Source organism: Cydia pomonella, chromosome 26 (assembly GCF_033807575.1).
Source record: "Cydia pomonella isolate Wapato2018A chromosome 26, ilCydPomo1, whole genome shotgun sequence".
Lineage (NCBI taxonomy): Eukaryota > Metazoa > Arthropoda > Insecta > Lepidoptera > Tortricidae > Cydia > Cydia pomonella.
Window position 1 is genome coordinate 9136901 of NC_084728.1, and position 19309 is coordinate 9156209.

General features: G+C 38.0%; 1 protein-coding gene across 1 annotated transcript; it reads left to right on the top strand.

Annotated features, from left to right (window-relative positions):
• Window positions 1-2208: 2208 nt before the first annotated feature.
• Window positions 2209-18263, top strand: LOC133532116 (putative odorant receptor 59c). Its single transcript, XM_061870641.1, has 8 exons — window positions 2209-3224; window positions 6861-7119; window positions 7729-7836; window positions 9958-10162; window positions 13096-13336; window positions 14094-14292; window positions 15391-15546; window positions 16645-18263. The coding sequence occupies exons 1-8, from the start codon at window positions 3175-3177 to the stop codon at window positions 16702-16704; spliced, it is 1278 nt and encodes a 425-aa protein (XP_061726625.1). The 5' UTR covers window positions 2209-3174; the 3' UTR covers window positions 16705-18263.
• Window positions 18264-19309: the final 1046 nt, after the last annotated feature.

Below are 19309 nucleotides of genomic sequence, written 5' to 3' on the forward strand. Positions count from 1 at the left end.
TCAATTTTTGTCTGCCGGATTTTGAAAGAAATTAATACTTATTTTTTTATGATTTTTATAAACATTGTCTAAACAAACACTATTTTCGTAACTAGATTGCTATGAAGGATCTTACATATATGAGATCAACATATTTGTGTTCGTCTTTGACGTCTCTAAAAATTTGTCAGAGTTTAATTTTAAATTAATTAACAAAAAAGTTATGGGCAGAAAACCAGTTTTTTGGCCTAAAATTCTTCAACTTTGATGCCAAATATCTCGAATATAATGAACTTTGAAAGTAAATATGGGATACTATATTGCTTACAGCCAATGCTGTTAATATGATTAGCTACTAAAAACATTAGAAAACTAAGGGATTCAGATCGAAGGTCATTGGCGTTAGGGACCCCCTTAAGGTGTGCCAACAAGTGTAATATATTTTTCACCACACCAACTAGTAAAGGCCTTCTTGATTGTTCAAAAACTAATGAGAAAATTGCATTTTATCCACATGTGGGGCAAAGTAATCAGATGCAAATTTTGAGTTGTTTCCTAATGTTAGCTGGTAGAATTGACTTTTAAATGATGATTTTGAATGACACATTTTTTATTACATTCGTACGTTACGGATTTGATTAGGTTTGATTTTTTTGGTATTTCATAGTTAGTATTTTCCTCGCGTTGGTGTGGTGAAAAATTTTGTGTTTCACTCGGGGGCAAAGTTTGTTTAACCCTCGTGCCTTGAAACCCTCGCAACGCTCAAGATTACACTTCTTGAACCTTTTCGGAATCTTTCGCTTGCTCGGGTATCAATATTAGCACGAGCGGTTAAACAACAACTTTTCCCCCTTGTATAACAAATAACTATTTCTCTAACTTGCAATGAAATGTTGACATGACTTACTTCAAATTAGGTCCGGAATTACTACATATCAGTTGCGATGAGTGTCGTTTGTAATCTCAGTAATCAGGATATAATGCATCCAAGTCGTCCCGCTATCTCTTTTTGGTATACCTACACCGGCTATACGGAAAAAAAAAAAAAAAAAAAAAATAAATCATTTATTCTGGTAAAAAAACCCTGATTTTACAATTTTATTTTCTTCTGCCAAACTGTAAGACAGTTTGTTGGCAGAGGGAACTCCCTTAAATACAGATGGGTTAGCTTATTTCCTAGTTAATTAATAAGTAAGTACGGTACATCTTATAGCTTATTGTGGTGGTAATTTAATTTTGTTTAATAGGTACGTTTTCAATTTACATTTAAACATCCTAAATGATTTACATTCCCTTATATCATACGGAATGATTCAGGAGACGTGAGCAGGAGCTATTTAGTAAGTTATAAGCAACTGTTTCGTACTAGTATTTGTGAGATAAACGTTAATTTAATTTCAACTGTTTAAAAAAAGTTTTAATTTATTTACGACATTTATGGTCACCCTCTTTGTTTTATCCATAACAAGTGACAAATTGAATGTCATCGGAGCCAGGTTACTTTTGAAAAATCGTATCTCACTCAAGTGTGACATTTTGTTTTCTTCATAATCAAAGTGCTGCCATAACGGTTAAAGCGGTTTTATCTTTGTTAATTAAGCGTTGTAGGGTGTCCATGATTGTAGATAATCAAATTTGTCCTTAGCAAAAAGTTAAATAACAGAAAAACAGCGTGATTGTTTTACTTAAATATGATCGTTAACGATTCATTAGATTTACTTATTATGTAGGCTTATTTTTTTTTATAATACGTCGGTGGCAAACAAGCATACGGCCCGCCTGATGGTAAGCAGTCTCCGTAGCCTATGTACGCCTGCAACTCCAGAGGAGTTACATGCGCGTTGCCGACCCTAAACCCGCCCCCCCTCGATGAGCTCTGGTAACCTTACTCACCGGCAGGAACACAACACTATGAGTAGGGTCTAGTGTTATTTGGCTGCTGTTTTCTGTAAGGTGGAGGTAATTCCCCAGTTGGGCTCTGCTCTAGATCTGGAATGACATCCACTGGCAGTGCCCTACCACAAAAAGCCAGATGACATTCACAATGCCCATACCTCTCTTTTGGACGTAGTTTAAGGACGTACCCGGGTCCTAAAGGGCTTAGTCCTGCTCACGTCTCATGAATCACCCTGTAGTGTTCCATGGGTCCCCACTCGGTAACCATTTTGGCTCGTCTTTCCGGCTGCATGCAGCATGTTTGTCCAGCCCAGCCCCACTTAAGCTTAGCAGTTTTGACGCCTACATCTAAAACTCAAGTTGTTAATAGATTCTTTAAGCTAAATTCTGGATACTGACATTATCAGGGTTGATGGCAAGAGGCCTGATGGGGTGTCCTTGGTTCCTTGGAGCCTGGGACGGATATTAGTGTGGGATGCTATCTGCGTAGATACACTGATACCGTCCCACCTCCAACGGACTAATGTTAAAGCGGGCGCATCGGCGGAAAACGCTGAAATTTTGAAACGTAATAAATATAAGAGCCTCGGTAGAGAGTAACATTTGGCGTTGAAACTCTAGGGCCATGGGGTCCCAGCGCGCACAAGTTTTTTGCAGAAATCGCGAAGCTGGTCGACGTAACTGGTGACCGAAGAGCTGACGGCTTCCTCGCACAATCTATCGGTATTGCAATGCCTCAAGGGCCTATTTTAGATTTAAGCTAGCTATAGTACCTATAGTGCCTATGAAGCTGATGGTCCCGGGTTCAAATCCTGGTAAGAGCATATATTTGTGTGATGAACACAGATATTTGTTTCTGAGTCATGGGTGTTTATATGTATTTAAGTATTTATAATTATAACATATTATATCGTTGTCTAGGTACCTACAACACAAGCCTTATTGAGCTTACTGTGGGGCTTAGTCAATTTGTGTAATAATGTCCTATAACATTTATTTATTATTTATTTATTTATTTATAGTAATCCTCTGTATATATCCATTATGTATATTGTTACTGTAAATTATAGATAATATTGTCATTCTTGGTGGAAATATACTAGTAATTCTTCGATTCTCGTCTCGCCTCGCTTCGCCTCTGGAACAGAACTTTATACCTACTTAACAGGTAATGTAAAAACCATAAGCACTGCGCAGAAGTTATAATAGCAGTACAAAGTTAAGCGGCTAAATGAAATGTTCTACGTTCTTAAATACAATATTAAATAATATTAACCTTTAATATTCGGCTATATCAGCATGGATATAAAACGATTGTATGAGGTTTTGAAGAAGAGATTTGATGATGGGTAAGCACAGATCATAAATTAAAATAAATGTACCAAAAAAAAATAACGATGCCCTTCAGGGGCAGAGTTCGGATTCAAACCGGTGTCTTTCGGCCCGATTCGAAGAATGAGATACGATAACGATAAGTTCTGGTTTAGATAAGTTCTCATTTAGATATCGTTGGTATGTCGTATAATTGACAGAAGCAGTTTGATTCGGGCAATTAATGTCACTTTGACGTTAGAAATATCGTAAATAGATCTTATTAGGATCACAGCGGAATCGAAGTAAACGTCAATTTTGACATGTCGTTTAGTTATCGATCTTTTAAAGATCTTTCCAAGATCTTAAACGTGTCTTAATCATTCTTCGAATCGGTCTGTTTAGCTGTTTTTTTCTCGCTATAGCGGCTACCCCGTCACGGCGGTACCCAGTCCAATTTATCGAGTATATGCATAAAGGTCTTAGCACATTGTTACAACTCAACAGCCACTCGACTCAATATTAAATATTGAAATTAAAGCCTTATCTTGTATGCCCTATAGTACAATGTTTAAAATTTAGGTAACTGTCGGGTGGTCTACGCGTCGTCCACTCGTCGTCCACTAAGGTGAACCAAAAGTGAGTTGAGTTGGTGTGGAATTGATATAGTGTGCGAAGACCTTTATGAAATCTTAGAAATGTATTATTTCAGTTTATAATTTAAGTATATATAAGTATAAGTAGTAGTGTGCTACTTAAAACAAATTAAAATACTCTAAGAAATAATTAAATTACTTTCTAGAGTTAGAGCAAGATAAGTTGGCAGCGATTTTGGCAGACCAGTCAGTGTAAGTGTTATTTTAAACGTATGAAAATATAAATAAATAAATATTATAGGACATTATTACACAAATTGACTAAGTCCCACAGTAAGCTCAATAAGGCTTGTGTTGAGGGTACTTAGACAACGATATATATAATATTTATAAATACTTAAATACATAGAAAACACCCATGACTCAGGAACAAATATCCATGCTCATCACACGAATAAATGCCCTTACCAGGATTTGAACCCGGGACCATCAGCTTCGTAGGCAGGGTCACTACCCACTAGGCCAAACCAGTCGTCAAATATGACGTTTACTAAACCCTTGCACAGGCTGGGCTATCAAAATCGTTGCCAACTTATCTTGGTGATGAAAATATTTTAATTTGTGTTAATTTCAAGTTAGCACAATCGGAATAGAACAAACCTCGAAATCTCTGGGACAGTCCTGAAATTTGGTATGTAAGTAAATTAGAGGCCCTTGTTCATGTCCACACCATTTGACATTTAGGGACCTCGAGGAATCGCAGCCATCTTGGAAAATGGGTACCATCATTGAGAAATTCGCGTTTTACTCAAAATCGACGACGTTCTCTATGAAAATATGTTGTAGGAATTTTACACAAAAAAGTCCTAGATATCTTTGCGAAAAAAATACACCTTGTTATAGAAAATACTTGCTGAATCTAGATTTAGCGCTTATACACTTCCAGGGGACATTCTCTTAATAGGCAACTCGGAGGAATATGAATTCCAATTTTGGCTAAACATTTGTACATCTAGGACTTTTTAGAATTTAATAAGCTTTAATGTTGTCTTACACCATATTTTCCTAGATAACGTAGATTAAGAGTAAAATGCGAATTTCTCCAGGAAGGTACACATTTTCCAAGATGGCTGCGTTTACTCGAGATCCCCAAATGTCAAATGTTGTGGACATGAAAAGGGGCCTTTAATTTACTTACATGCCAAATTTCAGGACTGTTCCAGAAATTTCGAGGTTTTTTCTATTCCGATTGTGCTATTGACATTCATATGCGCATTGTGATAGGTATGCCTATGTAGCCCAAGTAGCATTTTACTCCATTTAAGAGTACACATTTAGTTCCCAGGTGTACTTGAAGCATTATTACAGTTCACTCGTGATGTATAAGCTGCATTATTGCGATTAATAACACCTATACCTGTCTAAGGGACTTATAGGAGGGTAGAGTTATACTTTTATACGACTGTTGGTGTTATAATACTCTAACAACTATCCTTTAGTCAGCCGTCTGACTAAGAGCATTATAGGAGGGTAGAGATACGGCAACCGCTGTTTAACAGCCTACTTGTACGATGTTGTAGAGCTAGCATTTTAATAGAACACACATGGTCATTTATAAAGCCAAAAGCTGTTATGTTTACTTGTTTGAGACTGTTATACAGCTAGTAGCTGTAGTAGGACTTGTTTGTGATCATTAAAATAACCTTTTTTTACTAGCTGTACAGAAGTGTTTAAATGGTTCGCATGTGCACTGTAGGCTGTTAAAAGGATTATATGTGTTGTCCATTAACATCAATAGCAGTTTATTTGTCCACAAGTACTACTCTAATTTGCTGTAAGCTGAAAATGAATGTGAATGTGATATTCTATTACACTTATCCCACAAGCTGTGTGTTTATATTACGTCGCGTGCAAAAATTTCTGAAAATGAATAACAAACCTTGGAAAATAAGAGCGAGAACCGGTGGAAGAAGAAAGGATCTCTAAAATTTCAGTATATTGAAAGAATTATACGATGATACACAATTGACCTAAACTACATCTTAAAGCTGTACATTAGTTCACATTAGAATAAATTTATAGACATTGGCTCTGTAGTGGTACAAATGTGGGACTTTATATAGGTAACAGCATTCTAACAGAACACATGTGAACCTATTATACGCTCACCGCATTAAATTGGAGTTATATCAGTTCACATAACCGTATTTCATTTCCACCATTTTGTTCTGCGTAACCTAAAATATTTACCAAATAAATCTCCAAAATTATCATGCAAATTTATCACAAAATACGCAGATAGAGCGATTGAGTTTTGGTTTCATGCTATAATTAATTACCGTAGTATAATTATAATGCCAATATAATGTCAAAAACTGAAAATTGTTGATTTCCTCTCAGCCAGTTTTAAATATTTTAAAATGAATATCGCGTTTTTACAGAGGCGCGTGAATATTTTAGCTGTAAATATGTATACATTTCACGATAAACTTGCATTCCCATAGCATTTAACATTATTAAGAATTTAAAACAGGTACTTTACCGCGTGTTATCATAAAATTTATCCAAAGGATATCCGCCGGTGTTTCTGATGGCACACAAAAAACCAAACTTAATGAGGAATAAATAAAATAAAGAAATATAATGGACCCACGTGAATTTTAGGTAGCACTGGAGTACTTTTGTCGGATTTTATAACTGTGATAGCTGTGTATTTAGCCACTTGTTACTCTTTATTACACTCATGTACGTTGTATGGTTCACACTGCGTCCCATATAGTGCCATTAGTCAGCCTTAAGTCCGATGTTACTACTTAAACTGCTATTATAATGCTATTATACTGCTAATGTACAGCCATAGTGAACTTAAGGCTGTCTAATTTGTGCCCAAACTGGTTCTATAAGAGCATTATAGCAAGCTATACAGCTCTTATACAGCTGACTTACACAGCTTGTGGAGTACATGTGAACGACTAGACATCTCATATAGAACCCCGAATGCTACTTGGGAGGTACTAGAAAATAAACTAAGTATCTGGTATTGAATTTTTCTTTTACTTTCTATCATTATCTTTTCAGTTACGTCAATTCGCCTCTAGATTTTAAGTATGTGGCTCAATTGCGTTTCGTGATGACGACCATAGGCTCCTGGCCATATAAGCAATTTGGACGAAATCAATTAGCGGCCATTTTGTCCATATACAACGCCTTTCTCATACTCGTTGGCACCACTTTGTCCGTTTTGGGATTAATCTATATGCGTGTCAATAGAGTAAAACTGTCGTTTTTTGATTTGGGCCATACTATTTTATGTTGGACTTTTGATACCCTGTATCTGGTAAGTAATGAATAATAATAAAACAATAAATTTCCATAAACTTACGGATTTTGAGGACTTTGTGAGTATAGTAAATATATTAAAACGGGTCACTCACGTTATTTTAAGTGTCGCGTCATGTCGAGCGTTTAGACTGAAAATACGTGAGTGACCCGATTTAATATATTAAATATGTCTGTTTCTCACGGAAGTTTTGTTACTTTGTGAGTATTTTTGTGTAGGAATACCTCATGGCATTCCTACACAAAAATACTTACAAAGTCCCCACAATAACCATTCTGACATTTACCTCTGGTTTGCCTTTTATACGACGTTTACTGTGCAATAAAGTTTTAATAAAATAAGCTTTTTGGCGACGTGGACAACACTGTAATAAAATCAAGCAATCATTGAAAATTGGTTCGTTAGAATTGTTTAAATAAGTATTAATTAGATTTCTTTAAAAAAATCATATAGATTATGGAAAAAAATAAGAGAAAAAATATTATCTTACTTTTTTCTCTTATTTTTTTTTTATAGTATAAGGTTTATAAAGCCCTTATGAGCTGACTGTGGGTCTAGGTCGGTTTGTCTAAGATTGTCGATTATTTATTACCATTATAATTTCAGCAAAGGCTATTGACGGCAAGGACAAGCAAATATCAAGAAATAATAAAGGATTATTTACTTGACTTTCACTTGTTTTACTTCAAAGGCCGGTCACCATACGCTGAAAAGGTAGAATATTACTTTTTATAATAAATACCTACATAATTAGGGATTGCGCCAATTAATTGTGTATTGGATTACTGAGCGTACTGGGGTACCTTAAAAATACCTACGAAAGAAATGAATTAAGTTTTTTTTAATGGAAAGTGGTTCATATTTCTACATATTTCTTTAAGAGTTCGCAGCAAGCTCGGTTCTCCATACAAACGTAACTAGCTTGATTGCTCTAAAACTTTGTACTAAAATAATATTATAGGGACATTCTCATACATAGAAAGTCCCACGGTAAGCCAAGAAGGCTTGTGTTGTGGGTACTCAGACAACGATATATAATATACAAATACTTAAGTACATAGAAAAAATCCATGACTCAGGAATAAACGGTCGTGTGTGCTCATTACACAAATAAATGCCTTTACTGGGATTCGAACCCAGGCAATCGGCTTTTTTTTATGATACTGGAGGCAAACGAGCAGACAGATCACCTGATGGTAAGCGATTACCGCCGCCCATGGACACCTGCAACACCAGAGGGGTTGTAAGTACGTTGCCAGCCTTTAAGATAGGAGTGCGCTCTTTTCTTGAAGGTTTGAAGGTCGTATCGATCCGGAAATACCGCAGGCGACAGTTCATTCCACAGTTTAGCTGTGCGAGACAGGAAGTTTCTGGAGAAACGCACAGTTGAGGACTGCCAACCATCTAAGTGGTGAGGATGGAAATGTTGTCGCGTAGTGCGATGGCGAAAAGAAGCGGCAGGGATTAATCCGAACAATTCCTCGGAGCACTCCCCATTATAAATGCGATAGAAAATGCAGAGTGAGGCCACATCTCTACGCAGTGCCAAGGGGTCAAGCCGATCCGAAATACGCTGGCAGTCGACAATTGAGTCGCTCTTCGTTGGATGCGGTCCAGAGGGAGAAGCTGGTACTGGGGTGCCCCTGCCCATAGATGAGAACAGTATTCCATGTGCGCCTTATAAAGCTGTAGGCGGTGGGCCGGTGTGAAATACTGTCCCGATCTGTTGAGCACACCAAGCTTTTTTGAGGCTAATTTAGCCTTACCCTCTAAATGGCCGCGGAACTGGACTTCACTCGAGATGTTGACGCCAAGGATTCCGATACCGGCTGTGGCAGTCAGGGGAGTGCCCAGGCCATTAAATAGGTTTCAATCCACTAAGTGGGCCAATTTATATATTGCTGTCGATTTTTTTTCTAAAATTTTCGGTAAAATTTGGTAAGTTTGAAGGGTTACTCATCAGTAGGGCTAAGATGGTCGGTTTTTTTTATCATCTGTCACTATGCCTAACACGTTCTAATAAGTATGTAAGTGCGAAAGTGACGCATGACATGAAGTGATAAAAATATGACCACAATACCGCCGCTGGGCTCAATAAACAGGAAATCCCAATTTGGGACAAAAATGTATATAACTTTATTAATTTTCCTATGAGGTACAAAAATACCATACGTATTCGAACCTTAAAGGAAGATTTGTAAGAAAAGATACGGTAGAATTGCGCTTATTAAGTATATTAAAAACGGGTCACTCACGTATTTTAAATCAAAAAACTCTCGATATGGGTCACTCCGTACCGAGGAGCCCACCAACCGCCGCCAACTCATTCAAGACACTTCTCGGTACGGAGTGAAACGTATCGAGTGTTTTTTGACTTAGAATACGTGAGTGACCCGTTCTTAGTATATTTGATATGTGTCTCACGAAAGTTTTGATATTAAATTTGCGCTTATATTGCACAAAATAAAGGAACTCTCTATCTATACATCCAATTTTATCGAATTCTGACAAAACGTTTTCTTATTTTTGTCGAAAGTTTATAATGTTACAGATATATTTATCCGACGACGACGACGACCGGTCTGGCCTAGTGGGTAGTGACCCTGCCTACGAAGCTGATGGTCCCGGGTTCAAATCCTGGTAAGGGCATGTATTCGTGTGATGAGATGATATTTGTTCCTGAGTCATGGGTGTTTTCTATGTATTTAAGTATTTATAAATATTTATATATTATATATATCGTTGTCTAAGTACCCTCAACACAAGCCTTATTGAGCTTACTGTGGGACTTAGTCAATTTGTGTAATAAAGTCCTATAATATTTATTTATTTTAGGTACACGTGCAAATCCACATTATATCAGGAATGTTCACGATCTACGTGATGTGGCAGATGTTCATAGGAGTGTCTTTGTTCATATTCATGCCGTGGTTCAACAATTATAACAGAGGCATGTTCAGTGAAAACCGGCCCCAAAACAGCACGTTTGAGCACTCTGTATACTATTATCTGCCTGAAGCCGTTTATACTACTGAAAAGGGTATGTTGTGTACGGATTTACTGTCATAAAGTAACCAAAATTGCGAAATTTCCACATGGAAACATTTCGGAAATTTATCATATTTTTGTATGGGAATGGAATTCCATTTCTACAAAGAAAGTTTCTTCTTTGTTACCTGTGTCCTGAAATTCCCGAGAAATTTTGTGTTGTGTGTCCTCAACCGGAGCTCGATTCTGATTTGTAACTTGATACGGTTTTGAACTGATTTTTATCAAAATCAAATTTGCGAGCGATACTACAGATGTTATCAAGGAAAAGTTTTTCGCTAATATTAAATTTATGGTACAAGCTTTTATCGCTGACTGTACTTTCCTTCCCACAGGTAACTAATACTCATCGAGAAAATTCTAAAAACCCCAAACACAATTAGGTTGCGTTGTTTCACCACAGAGTTCATATGGCTACCTCCTGTCTCCATCATTACATTAACTCGATGGCCTTTTGTCCGGATCTGCCTAAAACGTAGTCTGACTAATTCGCGTTATGCCTAGACCAACCGAGAAATAGTCGCACTGAGACAGGCCTAATGAGTTTTTGTCCAAATGCGAATCTGGCACAAGAAGACTTAAGCCTCTTGCATTATAGTAGAAAAGCGAATCTCGCACAGAGAGACTTGTATCCAAATGCGAATCTAGTGTTACTTTCTCCTATAATAGATTATTTCTAATAATTTCCTTTCCAAAAACATTTCCTCTTAAACGTAACTAGACGGAGCCCCGCTTTGCGGGGCTCCTATTTCTGGGTAGTTTGCCCTCCGGGCATCTGAAGCTACCTAACGAACCTAACCTACCTGACTAATTGTGACTTCCCTGAAAACATTACACTTTGGGGGGCGACTAAGGCGAATCGCGAAATGGACAAATAGTTACTTAGGCTTACTGCGTTTGGGACATATTGCGAAATAGGTAATATAAGTAATAGGTCAATAGCGATTTAGACGAATAGCGAATTTCAAATGAAGTTTTGTCATAACGCGAATTAGTCCGACTAAGTTTTAGGCAGACCCGGACAAAAGGCTCGATGGTACCATAACATTGCATTGTCACCCGACTTACATATGTATGCAAAATTTCAGCTTAGTCGGAAACCGGGAATTTGACCCACACATACATATGAAGGCATGTTTACAAAAACAATATCACTACACTAGACATGATTTTACAGGAAACGAAATAACTAAATGTCTTCTTATATATTAGTTAGTACTAGTAGAGATAGATATTGTAGTGATTTTAGTAAGTGGCCAGTGGCCAATAGTTCGGAAGTATACGATTACACATTTCAAAGACCAGTAATTTTGAAAAAATAGGAAAAAAAGTTTCGTCACTTATGCTGTTTTTATTAAATTTTGTTAGTTATGTTCTTTTTGTAAGAAAATAAAAGAACTTTCTATAGAAATTATCTTCTTATTCTATGGGAGAGGTACAGGCTTATTTTACTTAACTATGTGGATTTATTTTAATCCTCACATCCGATGCTGTTGTCATCGCTATCTACCTCCAGAGACGACGATTTTTTGGATACAACATGGATTGGTAGAATTGATGGCTCGATGGTTTGACCAAAAACTGCATCCATTTCCTCAAGGCACGTACTTTGTGAGGATTTAGGGGTAGTGGAGACTCATAAGAACGTTTTAAATTCAAGTATTAAAATGGCTGAGGGCGGGACTTATTGCTCGTAGTACCGACATCCGATGGAGCTTAAAGGTTCTTGGGTGGCGACCGCGAACCGGAAAATGCAACAATTAAAGACCCACAAACAAGGTGGTCCGACGACCTGGTTAAAGTAGCACCGAGCTGATGGATGAGAGTGGCGCAAGACCTGTCGTTATGGAGATCACTGGGCCTATGTCCAGTGGACGTCTTTCGGCTGATATGATGATTAATATTAATAATATAATATTATAGGACTTTATTACACAAATTGAGTAAGACACAGTAAGCTTAATAAGGCTTGTGTTGAGGGTACTTATACAATGATATATATAATATATAAATATTTATAAATACTTAAATACATAGAAAACACCCATGACTCAGGAACAAATATCCATGCTCATCACACGAATACATGCCCTTACCAGGATTTGAACCCGGGACCGTCAGCTTCGTAGGCAGGGTCACTACCCACTAGGCCAGACCGGTCGTCTTCATCATGATGATGATGATGACTCATTTTTCGATAAAAAGGAATCTCGGTAATGAAGGAATTTTCAAAGAAAAGCTTGAAGCGGCTATTGCTTTCCTTCCATGACTTTATCTATGTATAAAATGATAGATCTTGCTGTGTGTCATCCATTTTACTACACAATTTTTGGCTTTTGGGTACGGTTGCCTGAGTTAGACAATTACCCCATAAAAAAAATCGCATCCAAAACAATTACTTCTACTTTTCCCTAATCAGAATACAATACCAAATATGCCTTTAAGGGGCTGTCAACACGCAATGTCCTTGAAATTGATGTTACTTAAACAGTTTTTTAAGAAAGACTTTTTGTTTTAGTCAAGTAAGAAAAATATATGTTCATATTTATTATATTTCAAAGACCGTGGTCGTACTCGATACACGATTGAACGAAATCGGCTCGATAGAAAATAATTGCAAAGATTGGTCTTAAAATCACAATTAAACGGTTTTATGTCTTTATTGTTTTGACTTATGGGTCTGCAATTAAAATCACAATTTCAGAACATTTATATCTAAACCTCTAACGAGTCAAATATTACACTAATAATCCATTTTTTTTATTTAAATATTTTTCTTATTATTCCCTTGCCCAGGCCCAGTAACATGCGACAGTGCTATCTCATTTACTCCGATACAAATAGACAGTGTGCGCGCTTTAGGTGTTGACAGCCTCTTAAACAGATGCCACTATTTTTGTAACACTTTGTATACGTTTTTTTAAGGTCATTGGATGTTATTTATCTTCAATATTCCAATTTCCTACGTCACCACAATCGGACTTTGCGTTTTTGATCTCTTACTGATCTTGATAGTGTTCCAAATTTGGGGGCACCTGAGGATTCTGAAGCATAATTTGCAAAACATTCCACTCCCGGAAAACAGTATTATGTACTCAGTTGAAGAAAATAATAATATACGAATGTTATTAAAGGAGAATATATCACATCACAACTTTATTATAAAGTAAGTACCGCCTTTAATGAAGGTTATAGTTCGTGTCATCAACGATGGCGCGCAGATTTGTCAAATCTAACCTTTAATAATATGACAATACAAATCAAGGCACGCGTCTTCGTGAATGACACGATCTATAAGCATCAATACTACGATGGATAGCCGGGTGTTGACTAACGAATGGTTAAAAGCTTTTCAAGATTATTCTTCGTTAGATGTGTTCGTAAAGTTAATAAAATAGAATTAGGATTAAGTAAGTAAATAAATTAGGTTTTATTGTAATTATACTTATGATTGTAAATTATAATTTTAATATTGATTGTAATTACATGTTATACTTAGTATAATAAATTTAGTTAAAATTGAATTCAAATTAAATGTATTATATTTTTCTTTGAATAGTTACAACAAATCTCATTCAATTGTTTTGTAATAATATTTATATAAATAAGCTATATATATACATAGTTAAACTATCAAAATGTACCGTATAAAATAATAATATGTCAACTGAGATAAACCCGAAAAACTCCTTCAGGAAGGAGCGGTACCTCCTAACACAAGTATTGCTATCTTACCAGGAGGTATCCATTACTAATATTGTTTAAATTCTACTAGATACCAAATAAACTATTTTGATTTTGATTTGATTTTGAGTTGCACACTTCCACGTTAGTATAAATGTATCATTATTATGCAAAAAAAAACTTGACACGACTTCGCCATTTTGAAGTTTAATCTGAAATCAAGAATTTCTTGTTAACAGATTCGTAGACAGATGCTCGGATGCGTTCAGCGAATACCTGTTTGGATTCTACTTGTTTATGCAATTCATCACATGCATCTTGCTGTTGGAAGTTACGTCGTTCACCGCCGATTCGCTGGCTAAGTACGGCCCCTTAACCATTGGAATGCATCAGCAGTTAATACAAGTGTCCATATTGTTCGAGATGTTGAACACTAAGGTACATATTTTAAATTAGTTTTCACCACACCAGCTATAAAAGTTTTACCCTCGCGTTGCTGTAATGAAAAGTTTTGTGCTTCACTCGGTAGAAAGTTTGTTTAACCCACGTGCCTTGAAACCCTCGCAAAGCTTCATTTGCTTGCTCGGGTATCAATATTAGCACGAGGAGATAAACAATAACTTTGCCCCCTTGTAAAACAAATAACTAATTAGTCGAATTTAGAGCTGCGTCTTCTTCCTCGCGTTGTCTCGGCACTTTGCCACGGCTCATGGGAGCCTGGGGTCCGCTTTACAACAAATCCTTGGAATTGGCGTACGTTTACGAAAACGACTGCCATCTGACCTTCCAACCCAGAGGGTAAAATAGGTCTTATTTGGATAAGTCCGGTTTCCTCACGATGTTTTCCTTCACCGAAAAGCAACTGGTGAATATCAAATGATATTTTGTACACAAGTAAGTCCTGAAAACTCATTGGTACGAGCCGGGGTTTGAACCCGCGACCTCTGAATTGCAAGTCGCACGCTCTTAGCCCTAGGCCACTGGCGCTTCTGGTGGCAAAGTGAATTTAGAACTTCATCTCCACTACCTAAAGCTTGTCTGGAAGATATAGCTCTTACCTGACTATATGAATGATGTGTGTTCCTTTTAAATTTATTTTGAATTTGTGCAATAAAGCGGTTTGTTATTGTATCGTATAGTAACCATGTGTGCCGCTTGCTGTGGCAGACCCGGTGCCCTCCACCAGACGTGTACGTGCAGGCTTTGGAGCAACTACCGCCTGGCCATAAAGAACCTTGGCCAATTTGGAAGTCCTTAAACAGGCTCAGGTCCCAAGTTGGTCGCTGCAAGCAAAATATGGCCAAATGGGGATTGCTCCGTAGCTCCTCGACTCAATGTACCTGCGACACAGCAACGTAAACCATGGCACATCTACTGGCGTGCCCCACATGCCCGCATCACTGCTCGGAGCTGGATCTGAGGGACTCGACAGCCAGGGCTGTCAACACCGCTGCCTATTGGGCTTCCATCGTATAAAAAAAAAAGGAACCTCGACACGAAAAGAAGATAGTAACCATTATTTTTATTTTTCTTCAGAGTGAGCAGCTGGTAGACGCCGTATACGCCATCCCGTGGGAGCATATGGACACGAAGAACAGGAGAACTGTGTTGTTTTTCCTGCACAGGATCCAGAGCCCAGTCAGTCTGAAGGCCGCCAAGGTCGTCCCTGTGGGGGTTAACACTATGTCTGCGGTAAGCATATTCAATTATAATTGCATGTACATGCTGACCGTACGGTCAGCTGCAGAGAAAAAGTACCCCCCCTGTATACAAAATTTCTATACCTTTTTTCTGCAGCTTATTGTACTAATTAAAATATCGGGTGAAAATGCGCGTTGAGCATGTTTCGATCCGCTATCAGCGCTAAAGCGACATCTGCTTTTTGAAGCACTACTTGTTCTTAGATTTTAAAGCTATAGTCTACAACTAAAGGCAGAAATACACTAGGATGCATCTGGCGCACTTGCATAACAGCTCATCATTCAATCATCCATTGTCATGCATTGACATATATCTAAGGAAAGGCCTTAGAAGCGATAAAAATGAGGCCAGTACAGCGGTGTCACGTACACGAATTCGAGCCAATCGTGCAGTGGGGTTGTCATGTGTATAGTTAGACTAATTTGCATGGCTGTATCAGGAATTCCAGTCGATTGCGAAACATTTAATTTACTGGCATGCCACATGAGGGGGATGGGGGCACATTTTCTTTGGAGTATTGCTAATTGACTTGTAAAAGAGACTTATTAGACTAGAGCAAAATATTTTTTTGCATTCTGAATTTTGACCTATTTATTTAACCTATTTGTTCTTAGACTTTAATATACTTCTAAACTCATTTATACAGTAAAGCCAGGGATAGACTAGACGTCAAATGTCTCACGACACGTGTCGGCAGCGACGTCGGGTGATGTGGCGCGACGTTGCCGGACTTCAATCGACATGTCTGGCGACATCGTATGTAAGGCCGCGGACTGGACGCACGAGGTGCGCGGCGCGGCGGGCGACGCGGTAAGCCACCGCCGCTGTCGTCCAAAATAGGTCCATTCTAGTCTTGATCGTGCCGCTTGGAACCAGACGGCGCGAGAGGTGGTCCGCGCGACCGGCGCGACACGATCAAAATGTATTGAGACCACGTTAAAGGACTTAGCCCGACATGTCGAGCTAAGTCCTTTAACGTCTCGCCACATCACCCGACGTCGCTGGAGGCACATGTCGTCTAGTCTATCCTTTCTTCTTCTTTCTTCTTCTATCCCTAGCTTAAGTGTCTAGTTCGTGTGTTTGTTTCAGGTTCTAAAGACTACGTTCTCGTATTACATGATGCTGAAGGCGTTAGCTGGGGAGCGATAAATCAAGTGGGAACGTGCGAAAATATTTACATAGTCAGATATAAATTATCAATAAGTTTTTTGCAGAAATTTCATTTTTGGTACAAGCATTATCGCTGCCTGTTCGTTTCCTTCCACAGGCAAATAATACTTATCGAGACAATTTTAATAACCCCAAACACAATTAGTTTGCATTGTTTTATCAGAGAGTTCATCATCATGTGATCATAATATTGCATTGACTTCCGATTTTTATGTACGCAAAATTTCAGCTCAATCGGAAATCGGGAAGTGGGTCTTTAGCTTCCAAGATTCGATCCACACAAACTAACAAACGTACATACTAACATCTGCTTTATCTACATCCATATCATAAGCTTCAACACAAAACGCAACAAACTATTCATATACTTACAAACTAATTAAAAGATAACAAAACGTCAAATGGCGGTAAATGATTTTTTCAAGCGTGTTACGCATCCGTACTTTTTTTTAATTCAGAGACAAACTAGAGTCGGGGCCGACGGCCATATCGTTCGATATCAAGTCATACGAGATTCGTCAAAACTGTTTGCAATTGATATTTCATTTCGAATAAATCGTCATCTCGGCTGATATTAGAATAGACGTCAAATCAAATTCCTTTGTTTCTTCATTAAAATATTGGCTATCCATAACGTAAAGTAAAGATTACGATACCACCACAGATTAGGGTTTGTAAATATAGGCCATTATAATACCTTATCGCTTCTGAACATACTGTAGGCAAGTTATGATATGGAAAGTTATAATTAGTACATTACGATACGAGTGCGAAAAATAGGAAATTCGCGACGAGTGGGGATAAATTAAAACACGACCAAAGGGATTGTTTTAAATCGACACGAGTTGCGAATTGCCTATTCGCACATGTATCATACAACATTTTACGTTTTTTGACGACCAGTTTGTCCTAGTGACCCCCCTACGAAGCCGATGGTCTCGGGTTCAAATCCTGGTAAGGGCATTTATTCGTGTGATGAGCATGGATATTTGTTCCTGAGTCATGGGTGTTTTCTATGTATTTAAGTATTTATAAATATTTATATATTATTATATATCGTTGTCTAAGTACCCTCAACACAAGCCTTATTGAGCTTACTGTGGGACTTAGTCAATTTGTGTAATAATGACCTAATATTTATTTACAGTACATAATGTCACTTTACGTACTCTTCGAAAGGTCTTGGACGTGCGCACGGTTGGTGCGCCTCTCCTATACTTGCGCACGGTTGGTGCGCCTCACCTACTAGCGCGTCCAGTTGGTGCGCCTTCCGTGAGTGCGCCCCACCTTTAAGCGTGCGAGCCTGGGCTCGCTTCTGGAGTACCCCTGCCGAAGTGTGTACCTGCCGGACGACGGTGCGCCCTGCGCCCTCCCTTCTTTATCTAGTTCGGAGTTGACCTTTTCTTCTTAACCTTATATAACTAAACACGATCTAATGATACACGATTTTGTCTGCGGTAAGCGTGTACCGCCTTTGTAATTTTAGTGCCGTATTGACTCGGTGACTTTGGCTGGAAAATAAAGTAACCTACCCATGACCATGTTTTTCACTAAACCTCCTCGCATTCCCCGGTTTCTCCACACTCTGCTCGGTTACGTATTCTTCCAAGACCTTTGGAAGAGTACGTAACGCGACAATATGGCCCTTTAAATTTTCGACACAGTTACGTAATATGCTAATTTACAGTACATATGGGGCTACTTTATAGCACTAGTGCGAGAAGTAGCATATTACGTTACTGTGTCGAACATTTAAAGGGCCATATGTACTGTAAAACGTTGTACGATACATGTGCGAATAGGTAATTCGCAACTCGTGTCGATTTAAAACACTCCCTTCAGTCGTGTTTTAATTTATCGCCACTCGTTTCGAATTTCCTATTTTTCGCACTTGTATCGTAATGTACTATATCGCACTAGTAAATAAGATTAAGTTAATTTAAAAAAAGCAAGCATACTTTCAATTAGTACGACATTTTAACGTCAATAATTTAATGAATAATAAGCAGTTTGGTTTTACACGGGGTTGCTCGACAACCGATGTTGGAGTTGAGCTAATTAAGCATATTTTCGATGCCTGGGAGGAGTCACGAGATGCTTTAGGTATCTTCTGTGATTTGTATAAGGCCTTCGACTGCGTTTGTCATGAAACTTTAATCAGGAAACTACACTACTTAATAGTACATTACGATACAAGTGCGAAAAATAGGAAATTCGAAACGAGTGGCGATAAATTAAAACACGACCGAAGGGAGTGTTTTAAATTGACACGAGTTGCACCCACGTTTGAGAATTTCTATTTTGCCCTATAGTTGACTGGTAGAGAATGCCTTAAGGCATTAAGTCCGCCATTTGTACTTAATTTTATTGTGCAATAAGGTGACGACCGCTCTGGCCTAGTGGGCGATGGTCCCGGGTTCAAATCCTGGTAAGGGCACTTATTCGTGTGATGAACATGGATATTTGTTCCTGAGTCATGGGTGTTTTCTATGTATTTAAGTATTTATAAATATTTATATATTATACATATCGTTGTCTAAGTACCCTCAACACAAGCCTTATTGAGCTTACTGTGGGACTTAGT

Bases quoted from the DNA above. Each gene is read 5' to 3' on its own strand.
- LOC133532116 (XM_061870641.1), top strand. From the start codon at position 3,175: ATGGATATAAAACGATTGTATGAGGTTTTGAAGAAGAGATTTGATGAT. The intron at 10,163-13,095 runs GTATGTTGTGTA...CGTTTTTTTAAG, and splicing joins CGTTTATACTACTGAAAAGG to GTCATTGGATGTTATTTATC. The intron at 13,337-14,093 runs GTAAGTACCGCC...TCTTGTTAACAG, and splicing joins CATCACAACTTTATTATAAA to ATTCGTAGACAGATGCTCGG.